At 45.0% G+C, this 22,202-nt stretch overlaps 1 protein-coding gene across 1 annotated transcript in view; it reads right to left on the bottom strand.

Annotated features, from left to right (window-relative positions):
• Positions 1–431: 431 nt before the first annotated feature.
• LOC119163312 (glycine receptor subunit alpha-2-like) overlaps positions 432–22,202 on the bottom strand; it is a 138,994-nt gene continuing 117,223 nt past the window's right edge. Inside the window, exons 4-9 of the mRNA XM_075873693.1 lie at positions 16,093–16,160; positions 11,419–11,645; positions 6,989–7,071; positions 4,078–4,212; positions 2,428–2,780; positions 432–975 (exon numbers count right to left, since the gene is read on the bottom strand). Coding sequence (XP_075729808.1) covers positions 829–975; positions 2,428–2,780; positions 4,078–4,212; positions 6,989–7,071; positions 11,419–11,645; positions 16,093–16,160 — 1,013 coding nt within the window. The 3' untranslated portion in view covers positions 432–828. The remainder of the gene's footprint in view (positions 976–2,427; positions 2,781–4,077; positions 4,213–6,988; positions 7,072–11,418; positions 11,646–16,092; positions 16,161–22,202) is intronic.

Here is a 22,202-nt window from a genome sequence, read left to right as displayed (position 1 = left end):
TTCTAACGATTCTTGATCCAATCTCGTAGCCGCTATTTATTCACCAGCATTCCAACCCTGCCCTTGTCCACGGCGGACTCTGACCTGATAATACTTACCACCTACTTCGAAACTCACGACCTCTGAAAGGTACGCACCTTCCACGTACCTGTATATGTCACGAGAGAATACCTTTGCATGCCATTACAATGATTTGTGATTATCATTAAAATGACGATAATTTTTCACTCTCGCCTTTGAAACGGGTCGGACAGAACATTGGCCTAGCTGATGTAGTAAACGTGCTTAAAAGGAACCATGGAGTGGCGCAATACCCGTACTGTCAGCTAAATCGTATCATGGTGCGTCATATAGTGCGTCAAATAGTGCGTCATGGTAGACTTCAACATTTCACCAACTAGTCTCAGTAAACACGAAGCCAGGAAAGTGACGTCAGCTCAGAGTACAGCATGACGGAGACATCCGGTGCGTTTCCTTTCCGTTGCCGTCGCGATCGATAGCTGCACTCACACGATTTAACTGGTAATTATAACACACGACGCGCAAGGCGAAGTTATCGCCCTTGGACCTGATACGGAACCACACGGCTACGACGTATTTGCGCCTTGGGTATCTACGTAATTTCTCTCACAGTGATGATGCAAGCCTGAAATTTGCGGTTAGATGAAGTTTTGCAAGGTGTCACAACCGTCGTGGGGCAACCATGCATTCCGATAACACTGTTGCTTTATATACACGCGTATAAAGGACGCGCTGACTATCTCTAGTAGCTGTGCGATAGCATTGCATGTCAGGCTCCGTCGTCGTTTTTGCGGCGATGCACTGGCGTCACGCGAAGACCACGTAAAAGAACCAGTAGAAGACGTTCAGAAACACGAAGCTCGTTGGAAAAACCACGCGCGACACTCTGTCGATGAGCAGAGCCCGAAGTCGGCCTTGTTCTTTCCGGCTTGGCTCGGACGGATTATCCAGATCCTGCAACAAATAGAAATTGGTTTTGATGGCAGTTCGTCGAGGTATAAAAGTAATGAAATTACTGCTTCGCCACGAGGCCGAAGTAATGAATGCGTTTGAAGCAGGTTGGAATGTTATACGAAATAAAGCTAACAGCTTACTCAGTTAAAATGCAATATCACCTAATTATACAACGCGCTTGCGTTAAGGGAATACGGCCACTCCAGGTAGTGAAGTGGTTTTAACATTCTTTGTCACTTCGACGTGAAGCGAACGTAGGAGAACAGGAAGTACACGTGTAGGAGCTATCTACTGGCGTCTATCATGATAACGCGAGTCAGTGGACGCAGCGACACCCATTTGATCAAAGTTCACAGTGGCTACCCAAGCGACGTGCTTCCACGCAAAGAACCTTTCAGGCTCCTTTAACTGATAGAACGGGCCGTGAAGTTTCATCTCTCTCCTCCCCTCCTTCTGCAGCTTTCCCATGCTTACTCTCTTTCATACAGGCGATGCACTGGGTGATGTTGTCCATTTCGACGTTATACGGAAAATGACAATGATGGAGACGTTAAAAACAGAATTGCAACAAAATATATACCAATATGTTTACAAGCGTGCACTTTGGAAGAATAGCCTTGAGCTCTACGTGGTGAGACCAAGTGATGGTCCGAGAATTTTCCGTTGTCCGTAGATTTCCCAGTGTTTCTATACTACGGGTGAGCAGAAAAGTGTATGTCGTGACAAAGGACTAACAAGTGAGCGACGTGGCGCTCATTTATGATTCAATGTGCAACACTCGACAAGGTCGAAGAATAGACAAAAACAACAAACAGTGATGTCTTGGTGTGTTTTTGTTCCTGCCTCGTATGGCCCACTGAATGTCCTATATGTGATGGGCGGCGCTGGCGGGAACTCTAAATGAGTCAGCGCAGAAATAAAGACACAGAAAGCTAACATTTCAGTGAATTAGACGCTCTACTGAGTCGTTGGTGTAAGGTATTGATTCTCAAGCAATCAATGACTCAGAGTACTCTCATTTTTTCTTCTCTAATTGAGGGCCAAAAATTGGAAGATTACCAATACAACATACAACAGAGTAAAAGCTGCAAAGATAAGTTTTAGGCCTCACATATGTTCTCTTCGTGAAATAGACAGAAGGTATCGACTACACCTAATAGAATACTAGCCAAGGTTTTGTTTTCTTGTGTAGTAGATCGTGTACAGTTATAGACAATTAAAATAGGGCCAAGCTGTATCATTAACTCAAGCACACTTTTTCGCGTTTGTTTTTGCCAGAACGCTTTGCATATGTAGCATCGCGCTTCACTAAAACAACTTTTCATACCCGTGAAAATAGGCACCGACGCGTTATGGTGCTCTCGATTTAAGGCATCCAAAGACTGTTTGACCTTCGTATTTTTTGTTCACGCTCGATTCCTCAGTGGCTGTACACCATATCCATGAACTCACCCCACGTCTTCGCACTACGTCGAAGTGCTTGTAGCCGTCTTCGAGGACGACGTTGACGACGGCGTACTCCATGAGCGAGGCGAACACGAACACAGTGCAGGAGGACATGAAGATGTCGATGGCCTTGATGTACGACACGGGAGGCAGGTCGGCCTGGCTCTTGGCGTGTTGCGTGCACAGGGTGAGGAGGCTGGTGACGCCCAACGTCACCCTGGCCGGTACAGCTTCCGGCTTTATCCAGAACGAGACCCAGGACATGACGACAATCAGGCAGGTGGGGATGTAGGTGTGGAACATGTAGTAGCCCAGTCGTCGCTTAAGCTTGAACGTGAGCTGAAGGCAGGTGAAGTTTCCTGAAAATACAAGGGAACGTGTTTTTTTAATAAAATGAAAAAAAAATCACGCAGGAGTTGTTACCGATACTTGGTGACGGCTACCACTTTCCACTTGTTTGTTGCGAAAGAAAAAAATTTAGAAACGAAAATATTACACTTTGCATAAATACACAAATTTATAGACGAGTTCAAAGCTTTTGTTTGAGCAGACCAAACACATGGTCAGTATGCAGACTTTCAATCGAGTCACTCAATATAGATAACAATAAGCGGCGTCTTCAAAGAAACGTTGGAGCAGTGCGTATATTCGTCTATGCGTTCATTTGTATATTGGGAAAACCGAAACAAGGAGTAATGTAAGCAGTGAAAAAACCCATGGCACTCTATAAGTTTTCGAACTACATAAGTTTAACTAAAGCACTTTCTCTACAAATCTATGGAGTTGACATTAATCTCTGGCTTCGTTGACCCGTAGCGGCATTCGCACGCCAGCGTTCATCTTCCACGGCGTACCTGCAATCTTGGGTCAACTTTGTATTATACGCGATGCGGCAACGGATCTCAGAGGCCATGGAGAAAGAAGAGCGAGGTTCCAATACGATGCGCTACACCAGGTACTGCAACGACCCCTGATTTTCACAATCTTTCAGTGCACTCAATAAAAAATTTTTTTAGCAGCCATGCCAAATGTTAACGCGTCTTCATAATACCGTTATGTTACAATATCATTTGTATATATTATACCTCCGCATTGAACGCGAGTCGTATCTCTCTATTTTTGTGAGAAGATCTTTCATGGTTATTCCTAAAACGGGAAGTAAGGGCTCGACCAGTTTCGCTAGGGAAAGAAACAAGCTTGCGAATTGGTGCCCGTAAACCTGCCACGGTGGTATACTGGTTATGGCGCTGGACTCCTGATGCGCCGATGGCTCATTTGGATCCGGGCTGCAGTAGCGCCACTTTCTATGGAGGCAAAAAAGCTTGAGTGCCTCGTACTTGAATTTAGGTGCACGGTAATGAACCCCATGTAATTGGAATTTTTGAAGCCCTCAACTATGACATCTCTCATAAATACACCGTAGCTTTAAAACGTCAAACTCAACGATTTATACAATTATCATTACTTGCGCCCATACCGCGCTAGATATAATTGAAGTGGGAATGGCTTTGGAGGGTCGTCGTGTTGTGAAGGTCATATATTCTCTCTACAAAAGTTTTTGTTTTGTTTTTCGCAATATTTCCAAAAGGTGTCCTAAGCAGCCTTTTTTCTCTGAAAAACATTAGTGGTCTAATAAACATACAGTGGTACTATTACCTGTCGAGTAGGACTCCGTACAGTCTTGTGGGTCAGTGTACTCTAGGTCGAGCTGAGGCAGGTGAAAATCGGTGTGTACCACGGGTGGATCTCGATCGTTCCACTCGAATACCAGGTCGTCTGTCGTATGCGACACTGAAAAATAAAAATTCAAGAACAACTTATATCTCTAATAATGGACGGCAAGCGAAGCCTTCTAAGACCAAGTTGAGTCGGTGTGCATTTTTACATTTACTTTCTACTTTATTTACACCTTTATTTATAATCTGCTAATGATTTATTTTCTTGTTTCATTGAAAAATTGATTTTACTCTTTTTTCTAATTATTTATTTACCATTTTATGTTTATTTTCGGAGGAGTGGTAACCAGTAGGCTTAGTAGTAGATAGTGGCCGTAGTAGGGAGCAGCGATAAGTATTAGGGCTTAGCATTTCTGTAGCTTATACCCAGTGCGTCTTTTGCTTAATTAGGTAATTCTTAACTTGGTAACTGCTCATGGAGATGTTCATGTTACTCATAAGCTCGAACGTCACAGTAACATGAAAAGATTTGCCCAGTTTGACAGCTTTTGTTTGATCTCAGTCTGGCTAGCTATGGTGACTTTTTCATGTAAAAACAAAGATAATTTTTCTAGAGTAAGCTACTGTGCATGGATTTACGAGTGGCCTTTTCACGTGCGGCTTCGCTGTTATATCACAGAAAATACGTTTTGCCCTAAAGGTACGAAGCCCATTAGACATTGCTGTATTTGAACAAATTAAGCATAAATCGCAGTGCCTCCTTGCCTTGAAGATACTAAGCCTTAAAGTTACTAAGCCCGTTAGACATTACCGTATTTGAAGTGATTAAGCATAAATCGCAGTGCCTCCTTCGTATTCGGAGTAGTGGTACGCTTGTCAACTGATCACGACACTCTAAAGGTGCCGCCAACCTGTAAGGTACTTAGAAATACTAAATATATATTTGTATGGTTACGCCAGACAAATAAGTGCACCTGTGATTACCACTGAAAGTCTTCCACATTGGAAACAAACGGTCGCCGCAAATCCAGCTGCTATGACTTCTCGAACGCGAAAGAACTCAAACGCAGTAGTAATACAAAACGGTGCCCATCAATTCAGGCGCATGAGATTCACCCGTAGACGCCGATTTACGAATAGTTTCGTACCTAAATTTAGCTTTGCGGTAAAGTTGTAATCATGAGCAGCTTTGTTTAGGGCGGCGTGCTACGCCTTTTGCTTATATCCGGACTCAAGCTAAGCAAATGCATGTGTAGTTGGACTTTGTAGTAAAGAGGGAACTCTCGTCTACAAACATCATAGTTTGAGGTTAGTTTATTAGTTTCACTTTTATAATTATCTATATAAGCACCACTGTGTATACATTAACGCGATAGCAATTGTATGGAGCTTTGAGGCGAATTCCTGCAGTTGCCGTGGCGCTTACGTGCTGAATGAAGTCCAAGTCGATCACATCGCCGCACACCTGGCATGTTCTGTGTGTCAACGAAAGCTTGCGAAATCTTATGATGGGCGCGCTACAAGCAGATATGAAGCGCACCGGCCGGTTATACAGTGGGCGAAGGAGCATGAAAGGGCCTCGCAGGGGCGGTATGGATGCTGCGTTTTTTGGGCAGTAAATGTGAACTTTCATCCAAAAGGCGTGATTGAGTGGGCTATCTCGACAAATATGACGAGCGTTCTCGTGTACAACGGAGGAAACCACACAAAAGTTTCCTTCGTACTTCGCACACAAAACCAAAACTGCTTATTTCTGGGGAATTATCTCTTCAAATATGCCCAAAGACAGGAACGCCACCATTGTAGCAGTTTTTTTTTTTTTGAGTTGGGAGCCCCAAAGAACGCGTTTAACTGAAGTCGTGGGGGACGCTGAGGTGGCCATACCTTCGTAAACCTATTTCTATTCGCGTCACAATCTGGGCCCCTATCATTTCTAATATAGTGTCAAATGCCACTTCACGAGCACACTTGAAAGAATTGTTGGGTAAATAATTGTTTTTGTGATTTTCCAACCAATGAGCCCTTATGAGCAAATTAGGTGCTTCTTCGTGGCTCGGTTACTAACGCCACACACTCACTAGTTGATGACCAAATTTGACGCCGACTTACTCAATACGTAAACGATTGCAACACTGGCTCAATTTTCGGTTCGTGGCTTTCTCAGGCTATAACAGTTAAGAAAACATGGAAAAGCAAGCTTTCCTAATAACTTTAATATATGAAGGAAGCTTCGAAATTAAGCTGCCTAGCTTCAGAAAAGTGCAGATTGGTCATCCTCAAAAAATTGGCACACGTGTTTTTGAGCGAAATAGAGGATAACAAAAAAAGGCCTGGGAGAAAGAATAAGACGAAGAGGGCACGTGCAGAGTCTCGATGACTATAAGACACCGTCGGATAGAAGGCCTATCCCCGGAGCAGACTGCGCCCCAAATTTTGACTGACCAACCAACTGACCGGCCGACCGACCATTTCTGTTTGAACTACCCAACAAAGTAAGGCAAGTTTTTAAAATTACACGGCTGAAAGCTCAAGAGAGCTTCAACCCTTGTGCGTTCTAAGCCCTCCCCGCTTGCTTCAAGTTAAGGCGACAGGTGGCACAAAAAACAGTTCTCTCCCTGGAGCGGCCCTATTTCTTTACGCCAGCATTTTGTAATGTTAAACAAAACGCAATCCTAAAGGAGTTGTCTGGTAGACGAATTTCGTACCCCATTCTAATTTATTGCTATCCTCTTGATTGCTTTGCCATACCGGTAAAACTGTGACAATGTTTTCTTTACTTTCTTCTGGACAGCAAACAAAAGGAAACAGAGTAGCCGAGGGACTATTTTCATCACAATTCCTGCAGTGAGTACGTGGGTAAAAGAAGAAAAAAGGAAATGATTTCGACTTACGGCTTTCCATCTGCAAAGAACAAGTCTGCGTGTCGTGCGGGTAGGAGGCGAAGTTCATTGCGCAGGACAGCGTCAAGGTGAGCCTGCATTTCACGAGAATCGTTTCGAGAGCCTTTCAATGTTTTCAAACATGGAGGCATGACGGCTACCGTTTTTTTTTTATTTCGCCGGCGCACCTGGATTTAGAGAAATCTATTCTCAAAGTGGGCATCAATAACATCCCGAAAAAGCATCTCGACACAACAAAACATGCACCGGCATACAATTCTTTGTTACAGAAAGATATGCACACAGAGGTGCATTAGATGGCAAATAAAAAAAACATTTATCTGTATATGTTGCGCACTTAATTGCCACTTTTGCCGCTACTGAACAAACATCAGCCTACCACAACCAGGCAGGCCTAGATTCACTTCGTACATTCACCTTCCCTGACCGAAAGGCGAATACCATCTAAAGTAGTTCGCGGCCTAGTGTGTTCGACATGCTTGAAATTTAAAAGGTTGTGCTTGTCCCTGTACCCTCGCTTGTCAACGTATCGTTTCTTTTTATTTTTTGCAACCTTTTTGAATCACACAGAAGGTATTTTTTTATTCGATGTATTGAAACACCTGTTTCGCTGATGAACTTTTCTATTATTCTTTGGTACATGGCAGATATTAAGCGTAAAATCTCATCTTATTCTGGATCAATATTTCATTGTCATTATCAGCCTGAATACGTCCACTGCAGGACAAATGTATTGTTCATGGTCCACCACTCAACACGGGCCTGTGCTTGTTGCTGTCATTTTATACCCATAAACGTCTTAATCTGATCTCCCCACCTAACTTTCTTTTCCCCTAACCAGCTTGCCTTCTCAAGGAATCTAGTTAGTTCCCCTAATGACCAGCGATTATCCTGTCTACGCGCTACATGCCCAGCTCATGTCCATTTCCTCTTCTTAATTTCAACTATGATATCCTTAACCCTGGTATGTTCCTTAATCCACTCTGCTTCTTACCTGTCTCTTGAGATTACACCTAACATTTTCCTTTCCATTGCTCGCTGCATCATCTTCAATTTAAGCTGAAACCTCTTTGTAAGTCTCCAGGTTTCTGCTTCATAGCTAAGTACCGGCAAGATGCAGCTGTTATATACCTTCCTCATCGGGGATAGTGGCAATCTGCCTGTCAAGATTTGAGAGTGCTTGCCAATTGCGCTCCACCCCAATCTTATCCTTCTAGTTACTTGAACCTCGTAGTTCGGCTCCGCGGCTGTTACTTGTCATAAGTAGGCATAGTCTCTTACAACTTCAAGTGCACTATTGCCTATCTCGAAACGCTGTTCTTTTCCGAGGTTGTTGTACAATACTTTCGTTTTCTGCAGAATAATTTTAAAACCTACTTTTCTGCTCTCCTTGTTTAAACCCGTAATCATGAGCTTCAATCCATCCACTTAATTTCTCAGCAATGCAATGTCATCGGCGCAGCGCAAACTTATAAGAAACTCTCTATTAAATCTAATTCCTAACTTTTCCCGTTCTAGGCCTATGAAAACCTTCTGTAAGCACGCAGTAAATAGCATTGGGGAGATTGTATACCGCTGCCTTGCACCCTTCGTGATTGGTATTCTGTTGCTTTCTTTATGAAGCGCTATGGTAGCAGTTGATCTCCTGTAGATTTCTTCCAGGATGCTTATAAATGCTTCGTTGACACCCTGATTCCACATTGTATGCATGACTGCTGATATTTCTACCTAATCAAGTGCCTTTTGTAATCTATAGAGGCTATGTATAGTGGTTGGCTGTATTCGGAGCATTCCTCTATTACCTGATTGAAGGTAAGATTGTGGTTGATTGTTGAGGAGCTTTTCCAAATCCTGCTTGCTCTTTGGTTGATAAATCTTGATGTTGTCCTAATTCTGTCAGCAATTACCTTTGTAAATAGCTCGTATATGATGAAGAGCAAGCTGATCGGCCAATATTTCTTCAAGACCTTGTCATTTCCCTTCTTATGTATTAGGATGATGTTAGCATTCTTCCAAGATTCTGGTAATCTTCCCATCAGGAGACACCTCATAAAAAGGGTGGCTAGTTTTTTTAACACAATCTGCCCTCAGTATCTCAGCAGATCTGATGTTACCTCATCATCACCAGCAGCTTTGCCTCTTTGCATGCTTTCCGAGGCTTTTCTGACTTCTTCTATCATTACCGGTGGGGTGCCATTAGGGTTACTGCTAGTTCTTATAGTACTATCTGGGTACTGCAGTTCTTATAGTTTGGTTGTCTCGGCTACTATACAGATCTCTGTGAAACTCCTCCGCTATTTCAGCTATTCTATTCATATTGATAGTTATTTTGCCTTCCTTGTCTCTTAGAGCGTACATCTCATTTTTGCCTATCCCAAGTTTTTTCTTCACTACTTTGATGGTTCTTCTGTTTTTCAGAGCGTGTTCAATTCTCTCCATGTTATAGCTTCTTACATCGGATACCTTACGTTGATTACTCAACTTCGAAAGCTCTGCCAATTTCATTCTTTGTCTGTTTTACTTGAGGATTTCATGCTTTGACGCTTCTTAGTTAGATTATTTCCTTCCTGGGACAGCTTTCCAGTGCCCTGCGTAACTACCGTACCTCCAACTTTCACTGCACACTCCGTAATGATACTCGTCAAGTTATCATTTATTTCGTCAACGCTAAGGCTGGTTTCCTCGATAAGAGCCAAATACCCGTTCTGAAGCGAGACACTTAATTCCTGTACTTTCCTTCTCAGTGCTAGCTCATTGATTGGTTTCTTGCATATCAGTTTGTGTCGTTCCTTCTCCAAGTCTAGGTGAATTCGAGACCGTACCATTCTATGGTCAATGCATCGTACCTTGCCAAGCACTTCTATATCTTGCATGACGCCAGGGTGTGCACTCAGTATAATGTCTCTTTCGTTCTTACTTTTGCCATTCGAGCTCCTCCATGCCCACTCACGGTTCTCTCGTTTTGGGTAGAAGGTATTCAAGATCAGTAATTTATTGCGCTCTACAAATTATACTAATAGCTCCCTTCTGGCATTTCTAGCACAGATGCCATAATCTCCTACTGCTTGGTCTCCAGCCTGCTTCTTCACTACCTTGGCATTGAAGTCTCCCATCAGTATAGTATAGTGTGTTTTTACCTTACTCATTGCCGATTCGAAGTCTTCATATATAGAAGTATTCAGCTGACACGTCATCAGGGCTGGATGTAGGCGCTTAAGCCTGTACCACCGTCATCGTGTATATATTATTGAGTTTAATTACAATACATAACACCCTTTCAACAATGCTACAGTATTCCTCTATGTTGCCAGCTATGCTTCTGTGAATAAGGAATCCCACTCCCAGATTTCTTCTGTCAGCCAAGCCACGATAGCACATGATGTGCCCATTCTGTGGAACTGTATAGGCCTCATCTGTCCTCCTAACCTCACTTAGGTCTCTAACATCCCATTTTACACCCTCTAGCTCCTCGAATAGTACACCTTGACTTGTCTCACTAGATAAGGATTAGCATTGAACGTTGCCAAGTTCAGGTTCTAATGGTGACCTGTCTGAATCCAGAGAAATATTTATATAGATGTAAAAAGAGCCAAACATTCAAGATATTTATAAGTACCCCCCGATCAAATTTTCACACAGATTTGATGAGAAATGTGAAGGATATCTGTGACAATCGTGGAGCCTTTGTGGTGGTCGTTTACGGCGATGTTCGAGTGATTTCTGGGGCGGTTATTGGCTCTCCGTCAGTGCTAGTGCACCTCCGGAGCTTTACGCTCGTACGTAGTACACTAAATAATCGATGATGTTTTCTAGACACATGCTTGCGCTATCAAGCCACCGGGTTATAATAGTTTAGCTTGTTGACTTTGGTAAATGAAGAAGCACGACAATTCAAAACAGACGAATTCGCCCCACTTCTGTGTACATCACTGCAAAGGATGTCGATCTTCTGTATTGAGGCGCTGCGCGACATATGGACACCGTCTGGCAGTAATGTCCAGAAACTAAGTTTTTTTCAGACCGTAGGGCCACTGGTAGATTGTATCACCGTGCCATTTTAGTGAAGCGTTGGAAACACCCGCTTTTCTGGTAAAAACGTCACGTTCTCAGCGCAGCGTAATAAACACTGCATAGTTTACAATTACGTATGTATGCATTTTCTGAATAAAGAAACACATAGCTAATAAGTATATATTCATGCTGTGCCTCAAAAAAAGCGTAATATTTGCTTTTTGATTTACAATGTCACAAGTATGAACGCCACTGCATGATGAAGATGGGTGGACATTGAGCAAGGGCTTAAATTTTCACCGGGTCGCTGAATCGTTGTACAGACGCACCGACTAGCAGACAGACCAAGCGAAATTTTTGCGTTGAAGTATCCCAAGAAGGCACATCGTCTTTAAAAACTTTCTACTCACTTGACCATGTAGAGGATGGTCTTGTCCCTGTAGAGCCATATGTAGTGGTTGGGCACGGTCATCGTCTGGAAGGTGACCTGCTTGGCATTCTTGAAGAAGCAGTCGGGCCGCCACACCCGCTCCAGCCAGTCGGTCTCTAGCACCCGGTACTCAGCCGTCATGTTGTCTGGCAACCGTAACCGATGGTCCTTCCACGACTGTGAGAAGAAAATGTCCGCCGCGTACGTCTGCGACAGGAACCTCGAGTCAGATAAAGCGATGGATATTGAATCGATAAGAAAGAGAAGCGCTCCACTTATCAGAAACATGTGGGAAAGTGAAGCTTGGCATCTACTTTCTCTATTTGCGATTTCTATGTTTTTCTTTCTGTAGCAAAGTGCTATGCTCTAACTTTCTCGTTCTGCAATGCTTCTTTCCAAGTTCTTTCTTTTTTTCATTTGTAATCAAGCAAAAAAGAGAAAACATGTGTCAGTGAGACGTCAATGGCGCTCCATTAAAATGAGATTGCGTTTTTGTTGGGTTATAAGTACAATAAATACATGTGGGTTATAGTTATTGCTTCCTTACCACGCCGTATGGCAGTGTTACGTTTGTTTGACGTTGTTATTAGTGTAGCATATTTAAAGTTGCAATTCATTTGCACAAAGTTGTTCGTCGACGCTCGCGTTGTCCTTGTTGTACCCATTGCCTCATCTTCGCGCTCTTTTCAGTGCCGTAACACGTACCTGCAGGCCTTTCAAGATGCCCTTCGGCACCAATTTCTGCTGCGGTCTTTCGTACGAGAGCTATATCTGCCTTTCCTCTCCATTTCTATCTATCTCTCTGTAGATTCATTGCGCATTTTGTCATCACTTATTAGATTGCATATATAGCTGTTCTTGTGCTATAGTAGGAGAAAAAACGTGGAATTACCAGTAAATATAACTTCAGCGAAAACAAGTTTATAGTTTTAAAAGCGGAAACCTGGATTAGAAGATAAGCAGCAGTAGTATGCTGCGTGATTGCGAACCATTTGGTGTTCTTTAACGAGCCCCAAAACGGCACACCACCCGGACCTTTCCAGTACTTATCCTACATCTAAACGTGACCACAGCGCCCGCGATATAACCCACGGACCTTCGCATCAGCATTCACGATCCGCAACCATTCCAACGCCGAAGCGAATAATGTTTTCTTCGTGCAACGCGCCTATCAACGGCGAGACGAAATGGAGATTGAAATAACTCGCCTGGCACTGCCATAGCCGCAATTGCAGGCGTATACGTTACTGCCAAGGGAGACATGCTCATTGAACTAGGCCCTCGTCACTAGCGTCGTCTTTTGCTTAGGGTCACATGAAAATATCGGCCCTTAAGAGCCATCGTAAATTATACAGAAGGCACGGCCTAATTACAGGCTTAACAAGAAGGGGACGAGAACTTTGCATTGAGTGGCTTCTATTTTTAGTGCAGCTAACTTGATTCAGTCGTTAAGACTACTTGCTAAAAATGGTGGCACACTGCTTGGACTTGTACGCAAGGCCAAGGAAAAAAAAACACTGTAGGGCCCGGACTAGCTGACGTTTTAATAGAAAAAAATGGACATCAATAAGTTCATGCTGAACTGTGTACGTGTCAACAACGTCACCGCCTAATAGCAAGACCAGATTTTACGCTTGTTCATAAGTGTATGAATTTGTAAAGCACCAACCTCGAAGCTGCTGTAATTCGAGGATTAACGTTTTTAAGACACGAACATTGCGGCTACAAATGCGTGCGCCTCTAACATTTCTTCATTGGGCTGATAACAAAACCTTCAGAACTGCAGGGAACAGCGCATGCAGAGGCCCAGAATCTGTGAGTTAGTCAAGTTGTATTGATTTTGAACAGCTACAGAGCCAGCCTTGTTCTGGGCAAGAATTCACGGTTATTATATTCGCAGCCATTTCGGTGGTTACGCTTTTTTTTTGCATGTTGTGAGACTGTAACTTCTAAGGGATGATGATCATATACCACGCATCATGCCGTGCACCACAGCAGCCAGACAAACGGTGTAAGTCCACTGACTCATTTGCTAGCACTTCACCAATGCAAACATTAGCTACGTGCGGCAGATATTACTACGGCTGATAGCCAGACATGCTTCTTCATGTTGTGGGTGGCCGTTTAGTATTGTTAGTCGTAGTTTCGAAGCTCATGCGTTAAATTTTTATTTGATTTTTCACTACTCGGCCTGATCGTCATGGGGAAAGAAAGGGGAAGCTCTCAGGCATAATTAGCCACTCGGTTGACCATGCTAGGCCTACCTATCAAAAGCGTCTTGCGACGCTCTGGTAAATTACTGATTAGAGATTATTTCAGTTGACCCAGATCAAAACATGACCTACTATCGAAATAAGCTCATGTATATAACAATATAAACCCGTATCTTCATTATATATACCGCGTTCTCATTACCTAGTGCACATGAACGCATGTTGTCGCATACCACGGGCTTCCATCCCAAGCCCCACGGAAATCGACTCTATGATTTCATGTGTTCCTGCAGACCTAAACCGTTATATTCACTCAATACGTCCTTGCCAATTATTTGGCAACATGCACCTAATGTTGACTTTTGATAATGAATGGATAGATAAAATAACTTTAATATTGTCCAGTAGGCCGTGCTTGTGTCCTAGACCAGTCCTAACGGTCTAGGACACAAGCGCGGCTGAATGGCTTACTCTTTCAGTCCTAACGCTCCCGCGTTAGGACCGAACGAGTTAGCCATTCAGCCGCTTCGCGGGCCCGTTGAACTGCCCTTAAGTGTCCATTTTATGCAGGACTGCGTAAAGCTGCGTCCCAGCGTTCTTTAGGGTTTTCCTTGTCACTGAGTAACCGGAAGCGATGCCAGAGCAAATAAGCGAGATCTATGGTGTCATGGTATTTTTCTCATGTAGTACGGAAAGACAACTCCAGCTAAATCCTGTTAATTAACAGCTGTTTTAAGTAATTTTTTGTATAATAAAAATAACCCCGCCTATATAGCTGTACCGACCTCACAGTACAAAGATTGTATATGTAATTCTGTATTAAACAAAAGTAATTGTGATTTACAATAAAACCAACCTATTGTTTCCGCTTTGCTTAACCTCCATAACGTGTCTTGGGTACCACTGTTATCGACACGCGACACAACAATGTTTCCTATCGATGTTTAAAAACTACAAACATTACACAATAGATCAATAACTTCGATTTCGCACAAAATTTTACCAATAACTGTTTACTGAGTGACACCAGCAATCAGTAGAATTTACCCATAAATTGCTATGTTACGGACAGTGAAACCGTTTCACATAGAAAACACTTGAAAACCTAACGCATGATCCGTATTTAAAGATCAGGATGGATATTTATCCTCACTCTACTGCTCGAAAAACACCGAAGCCCTCACTGGAAACGGAATGGCCCGCAGGCCCGCAATGCGTATGTTTACGAATTACGGTTACGTGAAATTGGGCCAGCCCAGCAATCATGTGTTCGTACTTCACGGAAAGTGAAAGCTCTCGCGTTTCCGGTTCGGTGGGCAGGCATCCCGGCAGAAAGGCAGACGAGGCGGGCGGACGGCGATGCTAAGGCAATAGCAAGCGAGAGAGTGAATAAGCCCAGTACCATATGCCTTCTCCCTCTGGAAGCGCTCGCGCCATCTTCACGCCACCAATGGATCGATAATGAACGCCAGTTGGCCAAGCGGCACGGCAACCCAATGCGAGACCACCTCACCGCCTCCTTGTGAACGAACCGCAGAGATGGGTACAGCTGCGGCCTTGAGAGCTACTCGATTCAGTAGGTGCGGCAGTCGTTACGAACGTATTCAGCGTGTTAACACCGCACCTTTTTCCACTGAATGTTCGCTAAGCACGGAATTTGTTCGCTAAAATGTTACACTTACTTGCACGAAATAGGTAGGAATATTTTAGTCTCTTCTTTTTTTTGCAAGACAAAACATAAAAGCAAAATCGTGTACACTGCAGTGAAGCTAAGGAACGTACTAGGGGACGTTACTTGTATGTGTTAACTGAAATGAAGGCATAAATAGAAAAACGTTAGGGCGTGTGGAGAACGAACTTTCAGCTTTCACCTAACACATATGAAGAGAGAGAGATAAGTTTATTTACAGAAAGGCAGAGAGGTCGGCCTGAGCGATAGCTTGCTCTAGCCTGCTACTCTACACTGAGGGAAGGGAAAGGGGAAAAGAAAGATTAATGGATGACGATGGTGAGATAGAGAGGCGAGTATGTAGTGTTCTTTCTGGCTGAGAAACTTTTTATAGCCGCGTATGTAGTCCAGTTGTTTCCAAAAAGGTGTTTCCAAAAAGGACGACACACAAAAGCGCTGACTAGCAACTAAGCACTGACTAACAGTTGATAGTCAGCGCTTGTGTGGTGTCGATTTTTTTTTGTGGTGTGTCTGTGTTTACGCTATAAAAGCAACACTCAGTCAGTGGAGCGTTACCATAGCAGAATATTCGATAGATAGATAGATAGATAGATAGATAGATAGATAGATAGATAGATAGATAGATAGATAGATAGATAGATAGATAGATAGATAGATAGATAGATAGATAGATAGATAGATAGATAGATAGATAGATAGATAGATAGATAGATAGATAGCCAAGCGTTCAATGATTTGCCGCATTACTTACCATGGATTCTTCGTCGATAGAATCCAAGCTCATGACCGTCACGTGGAATAGCACAACAGTTGGGCGGCCTGCGTAAGCCAGAAAAAATAGATAGTGGTACTTTCTTGTATTGATTGATAAGTGGGGTTTAATGTTCCAAAACCACCATATGATTATGAGAGACGCCGTAGTGGAGGGCTCCGGAAATTTTTGACCACCTGGGGTTCTTTCACAGGCGTCCAAATCTGAGCACACGGGCCTACGGCATTTCCACCTCCATCGGAAATGCAGCCGCCGCAGCCGAGATTCGATCCCGCGATATGCGGGTCAGCAGCTCAGTACCTTAGCCACTAGACCTCCGCGCCGGGACTACTTTCTTGTATTGACACGACATGTTGAAGTCGTGATAAGTTGTCAAAATACCAAAACAAAGGTGCAGCGCGAGGTCGGGAGATATATACAGACTTTCCAAAGAATTAATACTTTTGTATGAACCACAGTTTAAATAAATATCGGTACTGCGCAATCACTGTTTGAAAATCAATCAACAAATTTATTAGTTAGCATGTGAGATTTATTGTACCAAAATCACTAAATAATTTAGAGAGATACATTAGTGGAGGACTCCCGAAATTTCGACCACCTGGTTTTTTTTAACGTGCACCCGAATATCAGCACACGGGCCTACAGCATATTCACCTGCGTTAAAAATGCAGCCACCGCTGCCGGGATTTAAACCAGCGACCTGTTCAATCACCGTAACGGGTTTGGAATGTACTAAGAAGATTCTTTGTCCAGGTACAGGCTGCAATGAATGCAAAACTTTATTACAAATAGCTTTCTTCCGGTGAAGGTGGAGCCCTCAGTCCAGGGCCCCTGTTGCCTTTGCCATCTTGCAAGCTCTGTCGATCAGCTTGAGCTGTTCTTCAGGCTTAGAGCAGGACAGCGCAGCCTCCCACTGCTCCGGTGTTGGTGTACAGTTTCTTGGCACTACCTGTGTGTTGGCAGGCCCATGTTACGTGGTAAAGTGTGGGGTGTTCTCTGCATAGCGGGCATTTGTTGGTGTATATTCCCCGATAGATTTTACTCAGAAGACTGAGATTGGGGTACGTATTAGTCTGCAGCTGTCTCCAGGCAACCGACTGCTCTCTGTTGAGGTCTTTGTGGGGGGGGGGGGGGGGGTAAATCCTCTTCAGGGCTCTCTGGTGTTCTAAAATTGCTCCATAGCGTCTTGTAACTGTGGCTGGTTCCTCGTCGTTGTGCACCCCCCGGTCGGCGTATTCTCGGGCAATGGCGTCGGCACGCTGGTTCCCTGTCACAGTTTCATGGCCTGGTGTCCACGTAATGGAGCAGCTCGAGAAGTTGATTTTTCTTCCCTTGAGTATGCGGATGGCAGCACTGGATATGCGTCCGCTGCTGTACCGTCGACACGCTTCTTGCGAGTCAGTAACTATTTCTGTAGTAGACTCTTCGCTCTGGTGTGTGATGGCGAGCGTGATCGCTACTTCCTCAGCCTCGAGGATGTTGTTGCTTTTAATTGAAGCACTGTTGACTTCCCTAAGTTGGTGATCAACAACGCTTACAACTGTCCCAGAGTGCTCTCTGTATGTGGTCGCGTCAACGTACAATACGTCGGTTCTCGCCTTGAAATTTTTTTATTGTGCTTCTGATCTGGCTTTTCTTCGAGCCTTATGGATTTCTGGATGCATGTTTCGAGGTATTGGGCTGACTTCAATGATCTGGCGAATGTCTTTTGGTATGCTCGCCGTGTTATTGATTTCTCCGCAAGCATCCCTCATGCCCAATGTCTGCAGCGTATGCCTGCCCGTAGCAGTCAACATTAATCTCATTTTCTGCGCAAAAAGATGCGCCTCGATGTGTTCTTGCACTGTGCTGTTTATCCCGAGTTCAAGTAATTTCTCTGTCGAGGTGCTGACAGGTAGACCAAGGGCGCACTTGTAGGCTTTTCTGAGGATTGCCTCTAATTGTTCTTTTTCCTGTGGGAGTGGTGTTTGGTAGGGGACACTGTAAACAATTCTACTGACCACGAGGGCCTGTACACGCCTACAAGTGTCCTCCTCCTTCAGACCCCGTCTTTTGTTAGAGATTCTGGTGATCATCCTCGTGATTTGCGCTGTAGTGTTTGACAGCTGTCTGATGGTGTGGTCTATACGACAGTTGCTTTGTATCCACATGCCGAGAATCTTGATTTGGGACACTTCTGGAATCTTCTTCCCCCCTATATAGACGTCTATAGAGTTTTGCAGATGGTATCCTCGTCTGTACACTCTCAGAACTTCTGATTTCTCCAGAGAGCAGACGAGGCCACATTGACGCACGTAGTCGTGAACTGTATCAGCTGCGCGTTGCAGAAGATCTTGTTTTTGGCCTAGAGATCCTCTTGTCACCCAGATTGTAACATCATCTGCGTAGATGGCATGTCTGAGTCCTTCAATGTTTTCGAGGTTCCGAGCTAAGCCAATCATAACGATGTTGAACAGCATCGGCGATATCACAGAACCTTGGGGTGTTTCTTTTGTGGGCGTATCAAACGTATCAGTGCGGATGCCTCCTATACCGATTGTGGCGGTTCTGTTACTGAGAAAAGCTTTGATGTAGTTGTGTATTCGCTTTCCACAGCCTAATTTGCTAAGCCCCTCTAGCACAGCCTTATGACTGACATTGTCGAAAGCAGCCTTAAGATCGAGTGCAAGTAGTACGTTTTCGCCATATTTTGGGACATCGGTAAGCACCACCTCCTTGATTTGTAGGAGGACGTCCTGTGTTGAGAGGCATTTTAGGAAGCCAAACATGGTGTGCGGCATGAGTTCGTTGTCTTCCAGGTAGGTCTCTAGCCTATGAAGCACGATTCTCTCGTATACTTTTCCCAAACACGAAGTCAACGAAATGGGTCTTAAATTTTCCAAACTTGGAGCCTTTCCAGACTTTGGAATCATTATTATTTCCGCATGTTTCCAGTCGTTTGGAACGGTACCCTTCTCCCAATGTTTGTTGATGAATTCTGTAAACCTTGTGATAGATTTGTCATCGAGGTTCCGTATCATAGCGTTGCTGATGCCATCCTTTCCTGGCGTAGTGTTCTTTGTTGCCGACAGCATAGCATGTCGAACTACTTCTGTGGTAATGGGTTCATCCAGAGCGGGATTAGCTGCACCAGTGTATGCCAGGTTGCAGTCAATATTCGTTGTATCGCCAATATAGCGCAGCTTTATGTATTCTAGCAGTTCCCGGTCTGTGCCCTTGAATTGGTGTGCAATCTTTTGAGTCGTCATACAGGTTTCAGTCTTGGTCATGGTTGGGTCTATGAGGGCCCTCAGCAGGCCCATGTCCTTTTCTAACCTAGTGTACCTTGTAGCTCGTTGCATTTTTGGTCCCAGTTGCGCCTTGACAGCTCCGTCGCATACTCTTCGGCTTCCCTGGTGATAGCGGCGATCCTAAGTCTTAGTTTGCGGTTCTGTTTCTGCCGCTTCCATCTTCTTAATAGGCCCCGGCGGGCGTCCCAGAGGTGTAGGAGATGCTTGTCCACCTCGGGCGTGATTGTTGATAGGGTAACTTCTCGCGTTAATCGTTTCCAGTCTGCCTTGATTCCCGAGACCCTACTCTCAATGTCCGCAATTTCTTTATCCTCGAATTCCGCCCTAGTTTTTCTAAAAGCTTCCCAGTCTGTAAGTCGAGCCAGGCCATGTCGTTTCTTAACCGGGAGGGTTTCTATCTGGATGCGCAAAATGCAGTGGTCACTGCGAAGCGTTTCCCCGCCGTCTTTCCATCGGGCCTCCCTGACACCTTTGACGAACGCCAAGTCCGGGCACGTATCTCGGTTGATACTATTCCCCACTCGCGTTGGTTGAGTGTGGTCTGTTGTGAGGCTTAGCCTTCTGCGATCAGCTTCTCTGGCCAAATCCCTGCCTTTCTGAGTTTCCTTGACATATCCCCAGCTCTTGTGCCACGCATTGAAGTCTCCAAGGATGACAAGACCCTTTTTGCCTGCTGCTTGTTGTGCCTTGCGCAGAAGGGAGCTGAAGTTGGTTTTCCGCTGGCTTGGTGGGCTGTAGATATTGAGGAGAAATATGCTTTCGTCGGTTCTTTGTTTCATTATGATTTCAATGAGAACGTGGTCAATGTCTGTTGCATCGATGTCATGTCTAATTGCGGTGACCACTTTGGCTATCAAAGTAGCGACCTTACTTTGGCCAAGACCCTCATAAACCGAAAAGCCAGTGAGTTTCGGTGAGCAGCTGGTTTCCTGGAGGGCGATGATGTCTGGTGGAGTTTTGCATTTATTGATGTATTGATTCAGAAGACCTTGCTTTCGACGGATTCCACGACAGTTCCACTGCCATATTTCGAGGGTTTCCAACTTGACCGAGCATTTACGGCTGCTCGCCATACTCAGGTGATGGACGAGCGTAGGGTTTGCCTCTGGATTTCATGGCCGTAAGTTGCACCAGACGTTCTCTATCCTTGCGCGCCTCATCTTGGATGTTAGAGATGAGCTTGCCAAGAATTGCCAGGGCATTTTTATGGCAGCGATGGTAGTTGGGAATTCCTGGCGCCCTACGGTGGCTGTCAGCGTTAAGTCTGATTGGGGGTTAGCATTGGTTTGCCCTGTTCTCAGGGCCTTCAGTTCATCTATGAGATCGTTTAGTTTCTGCCGGAGTTCGGCGTTTTCTGTCCTGAGTGTCTGAATAGTCTGCCTTGAATCTTTTACTTCGTCGTTAGGTGGCGCACTGCCATTCTTACCGACTATTACTGTCTGTGTATTCATGTTGTTTGGAGCAGTGGAAGAGGCAGAGAAAAAAGGCGCTTTCCTGCTCACCATACCGTCGTCTTCCTTCCTGGTGGAGGGTTTCTTCTGCTGCTTTTTCTTGTTTTCTCGAGCCTGGCGGGTCCTGGACGCCGATCTCGACCATGACCGTGGTTTCGATGCTGATCGGGACCTGGATGGTGAGCTTCCATCCCTGCTGAACCAGCGTTTCCGGGCCCGGCCGCGTCCATCAGCGCCTTGTGCTCCGGCGGCCGTCCGCTCTTTTGTTCTTGGTTGTGGGCTTCTCGGTCCCCTGAGGCATTCCTTGCACTCCTTTGCCCGCGTAGGGTGCGCTTCCTTGCATAGTGCGCACCGGGGCTCACAGGTGTGTCCGTCCTCTATGACTGGCTCGGTGCAATTTGAGCAGACAACAGCGTCTGGTGTTGGGCATACGTCTGCCCTATGCCCAGGCTTGAAGCATATATAGCAAACTTGCCGCGATGATCGATAGAGGTAGCACCGTGTTTCACCACCGTAGTAGTAAATATAGCGAGGGACGATTTTGGCCTCGAAGGTAATGACGGCACTTTGGGATTTTCCAAGCATTCTTGCGTGAAGTATTTTCACTCCTTGGGTACGCACCCGAAGATGGGCAAGTAATTCGGTTGGCGTGGTCCCGGCGTCCAGTCCGTGAATCACACCCTTGCACGAGTTGTCCGGCGCGGCTACGTAAGCCATCACTGCATAGTCTTTTGCACCAAAATGTAGACTTCGAAGGCTCTGCACAATGTTGGCGGTCTCCATGCTTGGCGTGCTGATTATGGCGATGTTGGATCCATTGCGCAGCCGTATAAGCAGGTTGCCTTCGTTGCAGATGTCTGGGTTACCACATGCCATAGTTATAGCGCGCGCCATCTGATGCGTGCTTAATTGACTGATGTTGAGCCCATCCCTCGGTCTAATGATGACCTTGAAGTCGGTTTTCGGCAGTGGAGGCAGTTTCTCTTTTCGGAGAGGATTCCCTTTCTGTTTAGGTTGGCTCGACGCTGATTTGTCTACCGCTTCGGCCCCGGTCTCCGGAACGGCGATCAGCCTTGAGTTGTGGTACGTTGCAGTGAACCATCCCCCGTTGTCAAAAGGCTTCTTTTGCGAGACACTGGTAGCATTTTCTCCGCCTTGAGTTTTTTCTTCGATCGATGTTGTGGCTCCGGTTGACGCAGCCGCGTCGTCGTCAGCCATTCTCGCGCGTTGCGCGGAAACGCGAGTAGCGTTTCGTCGGGCCGTTGGCCCGACGCCGCTTAGGCTTAGAGCAGCGTTCTTCGCCTTGGATCTTCAACTAAGCAGACTTTCAGGAAATATGGACTTA

This window comes from Rhipicephalus microplus, chromosome 9, assembly GCF_043290135.1.
Source record: "Rhipicephalus microplus isolate Deutch F79 chromosome 9, USDA_Rmic, whole genome shotgun sequence".
Lineage (NCBI taxonomy): Eukaryota > Metazoa > Arthropoda > Arachnida > Ixodida > Ixodidae > Rhipicephalus > Rhipicephalus microplus.
This window is presented reverse-complemented; position numbering and strand designations above follow the sequence as displayed.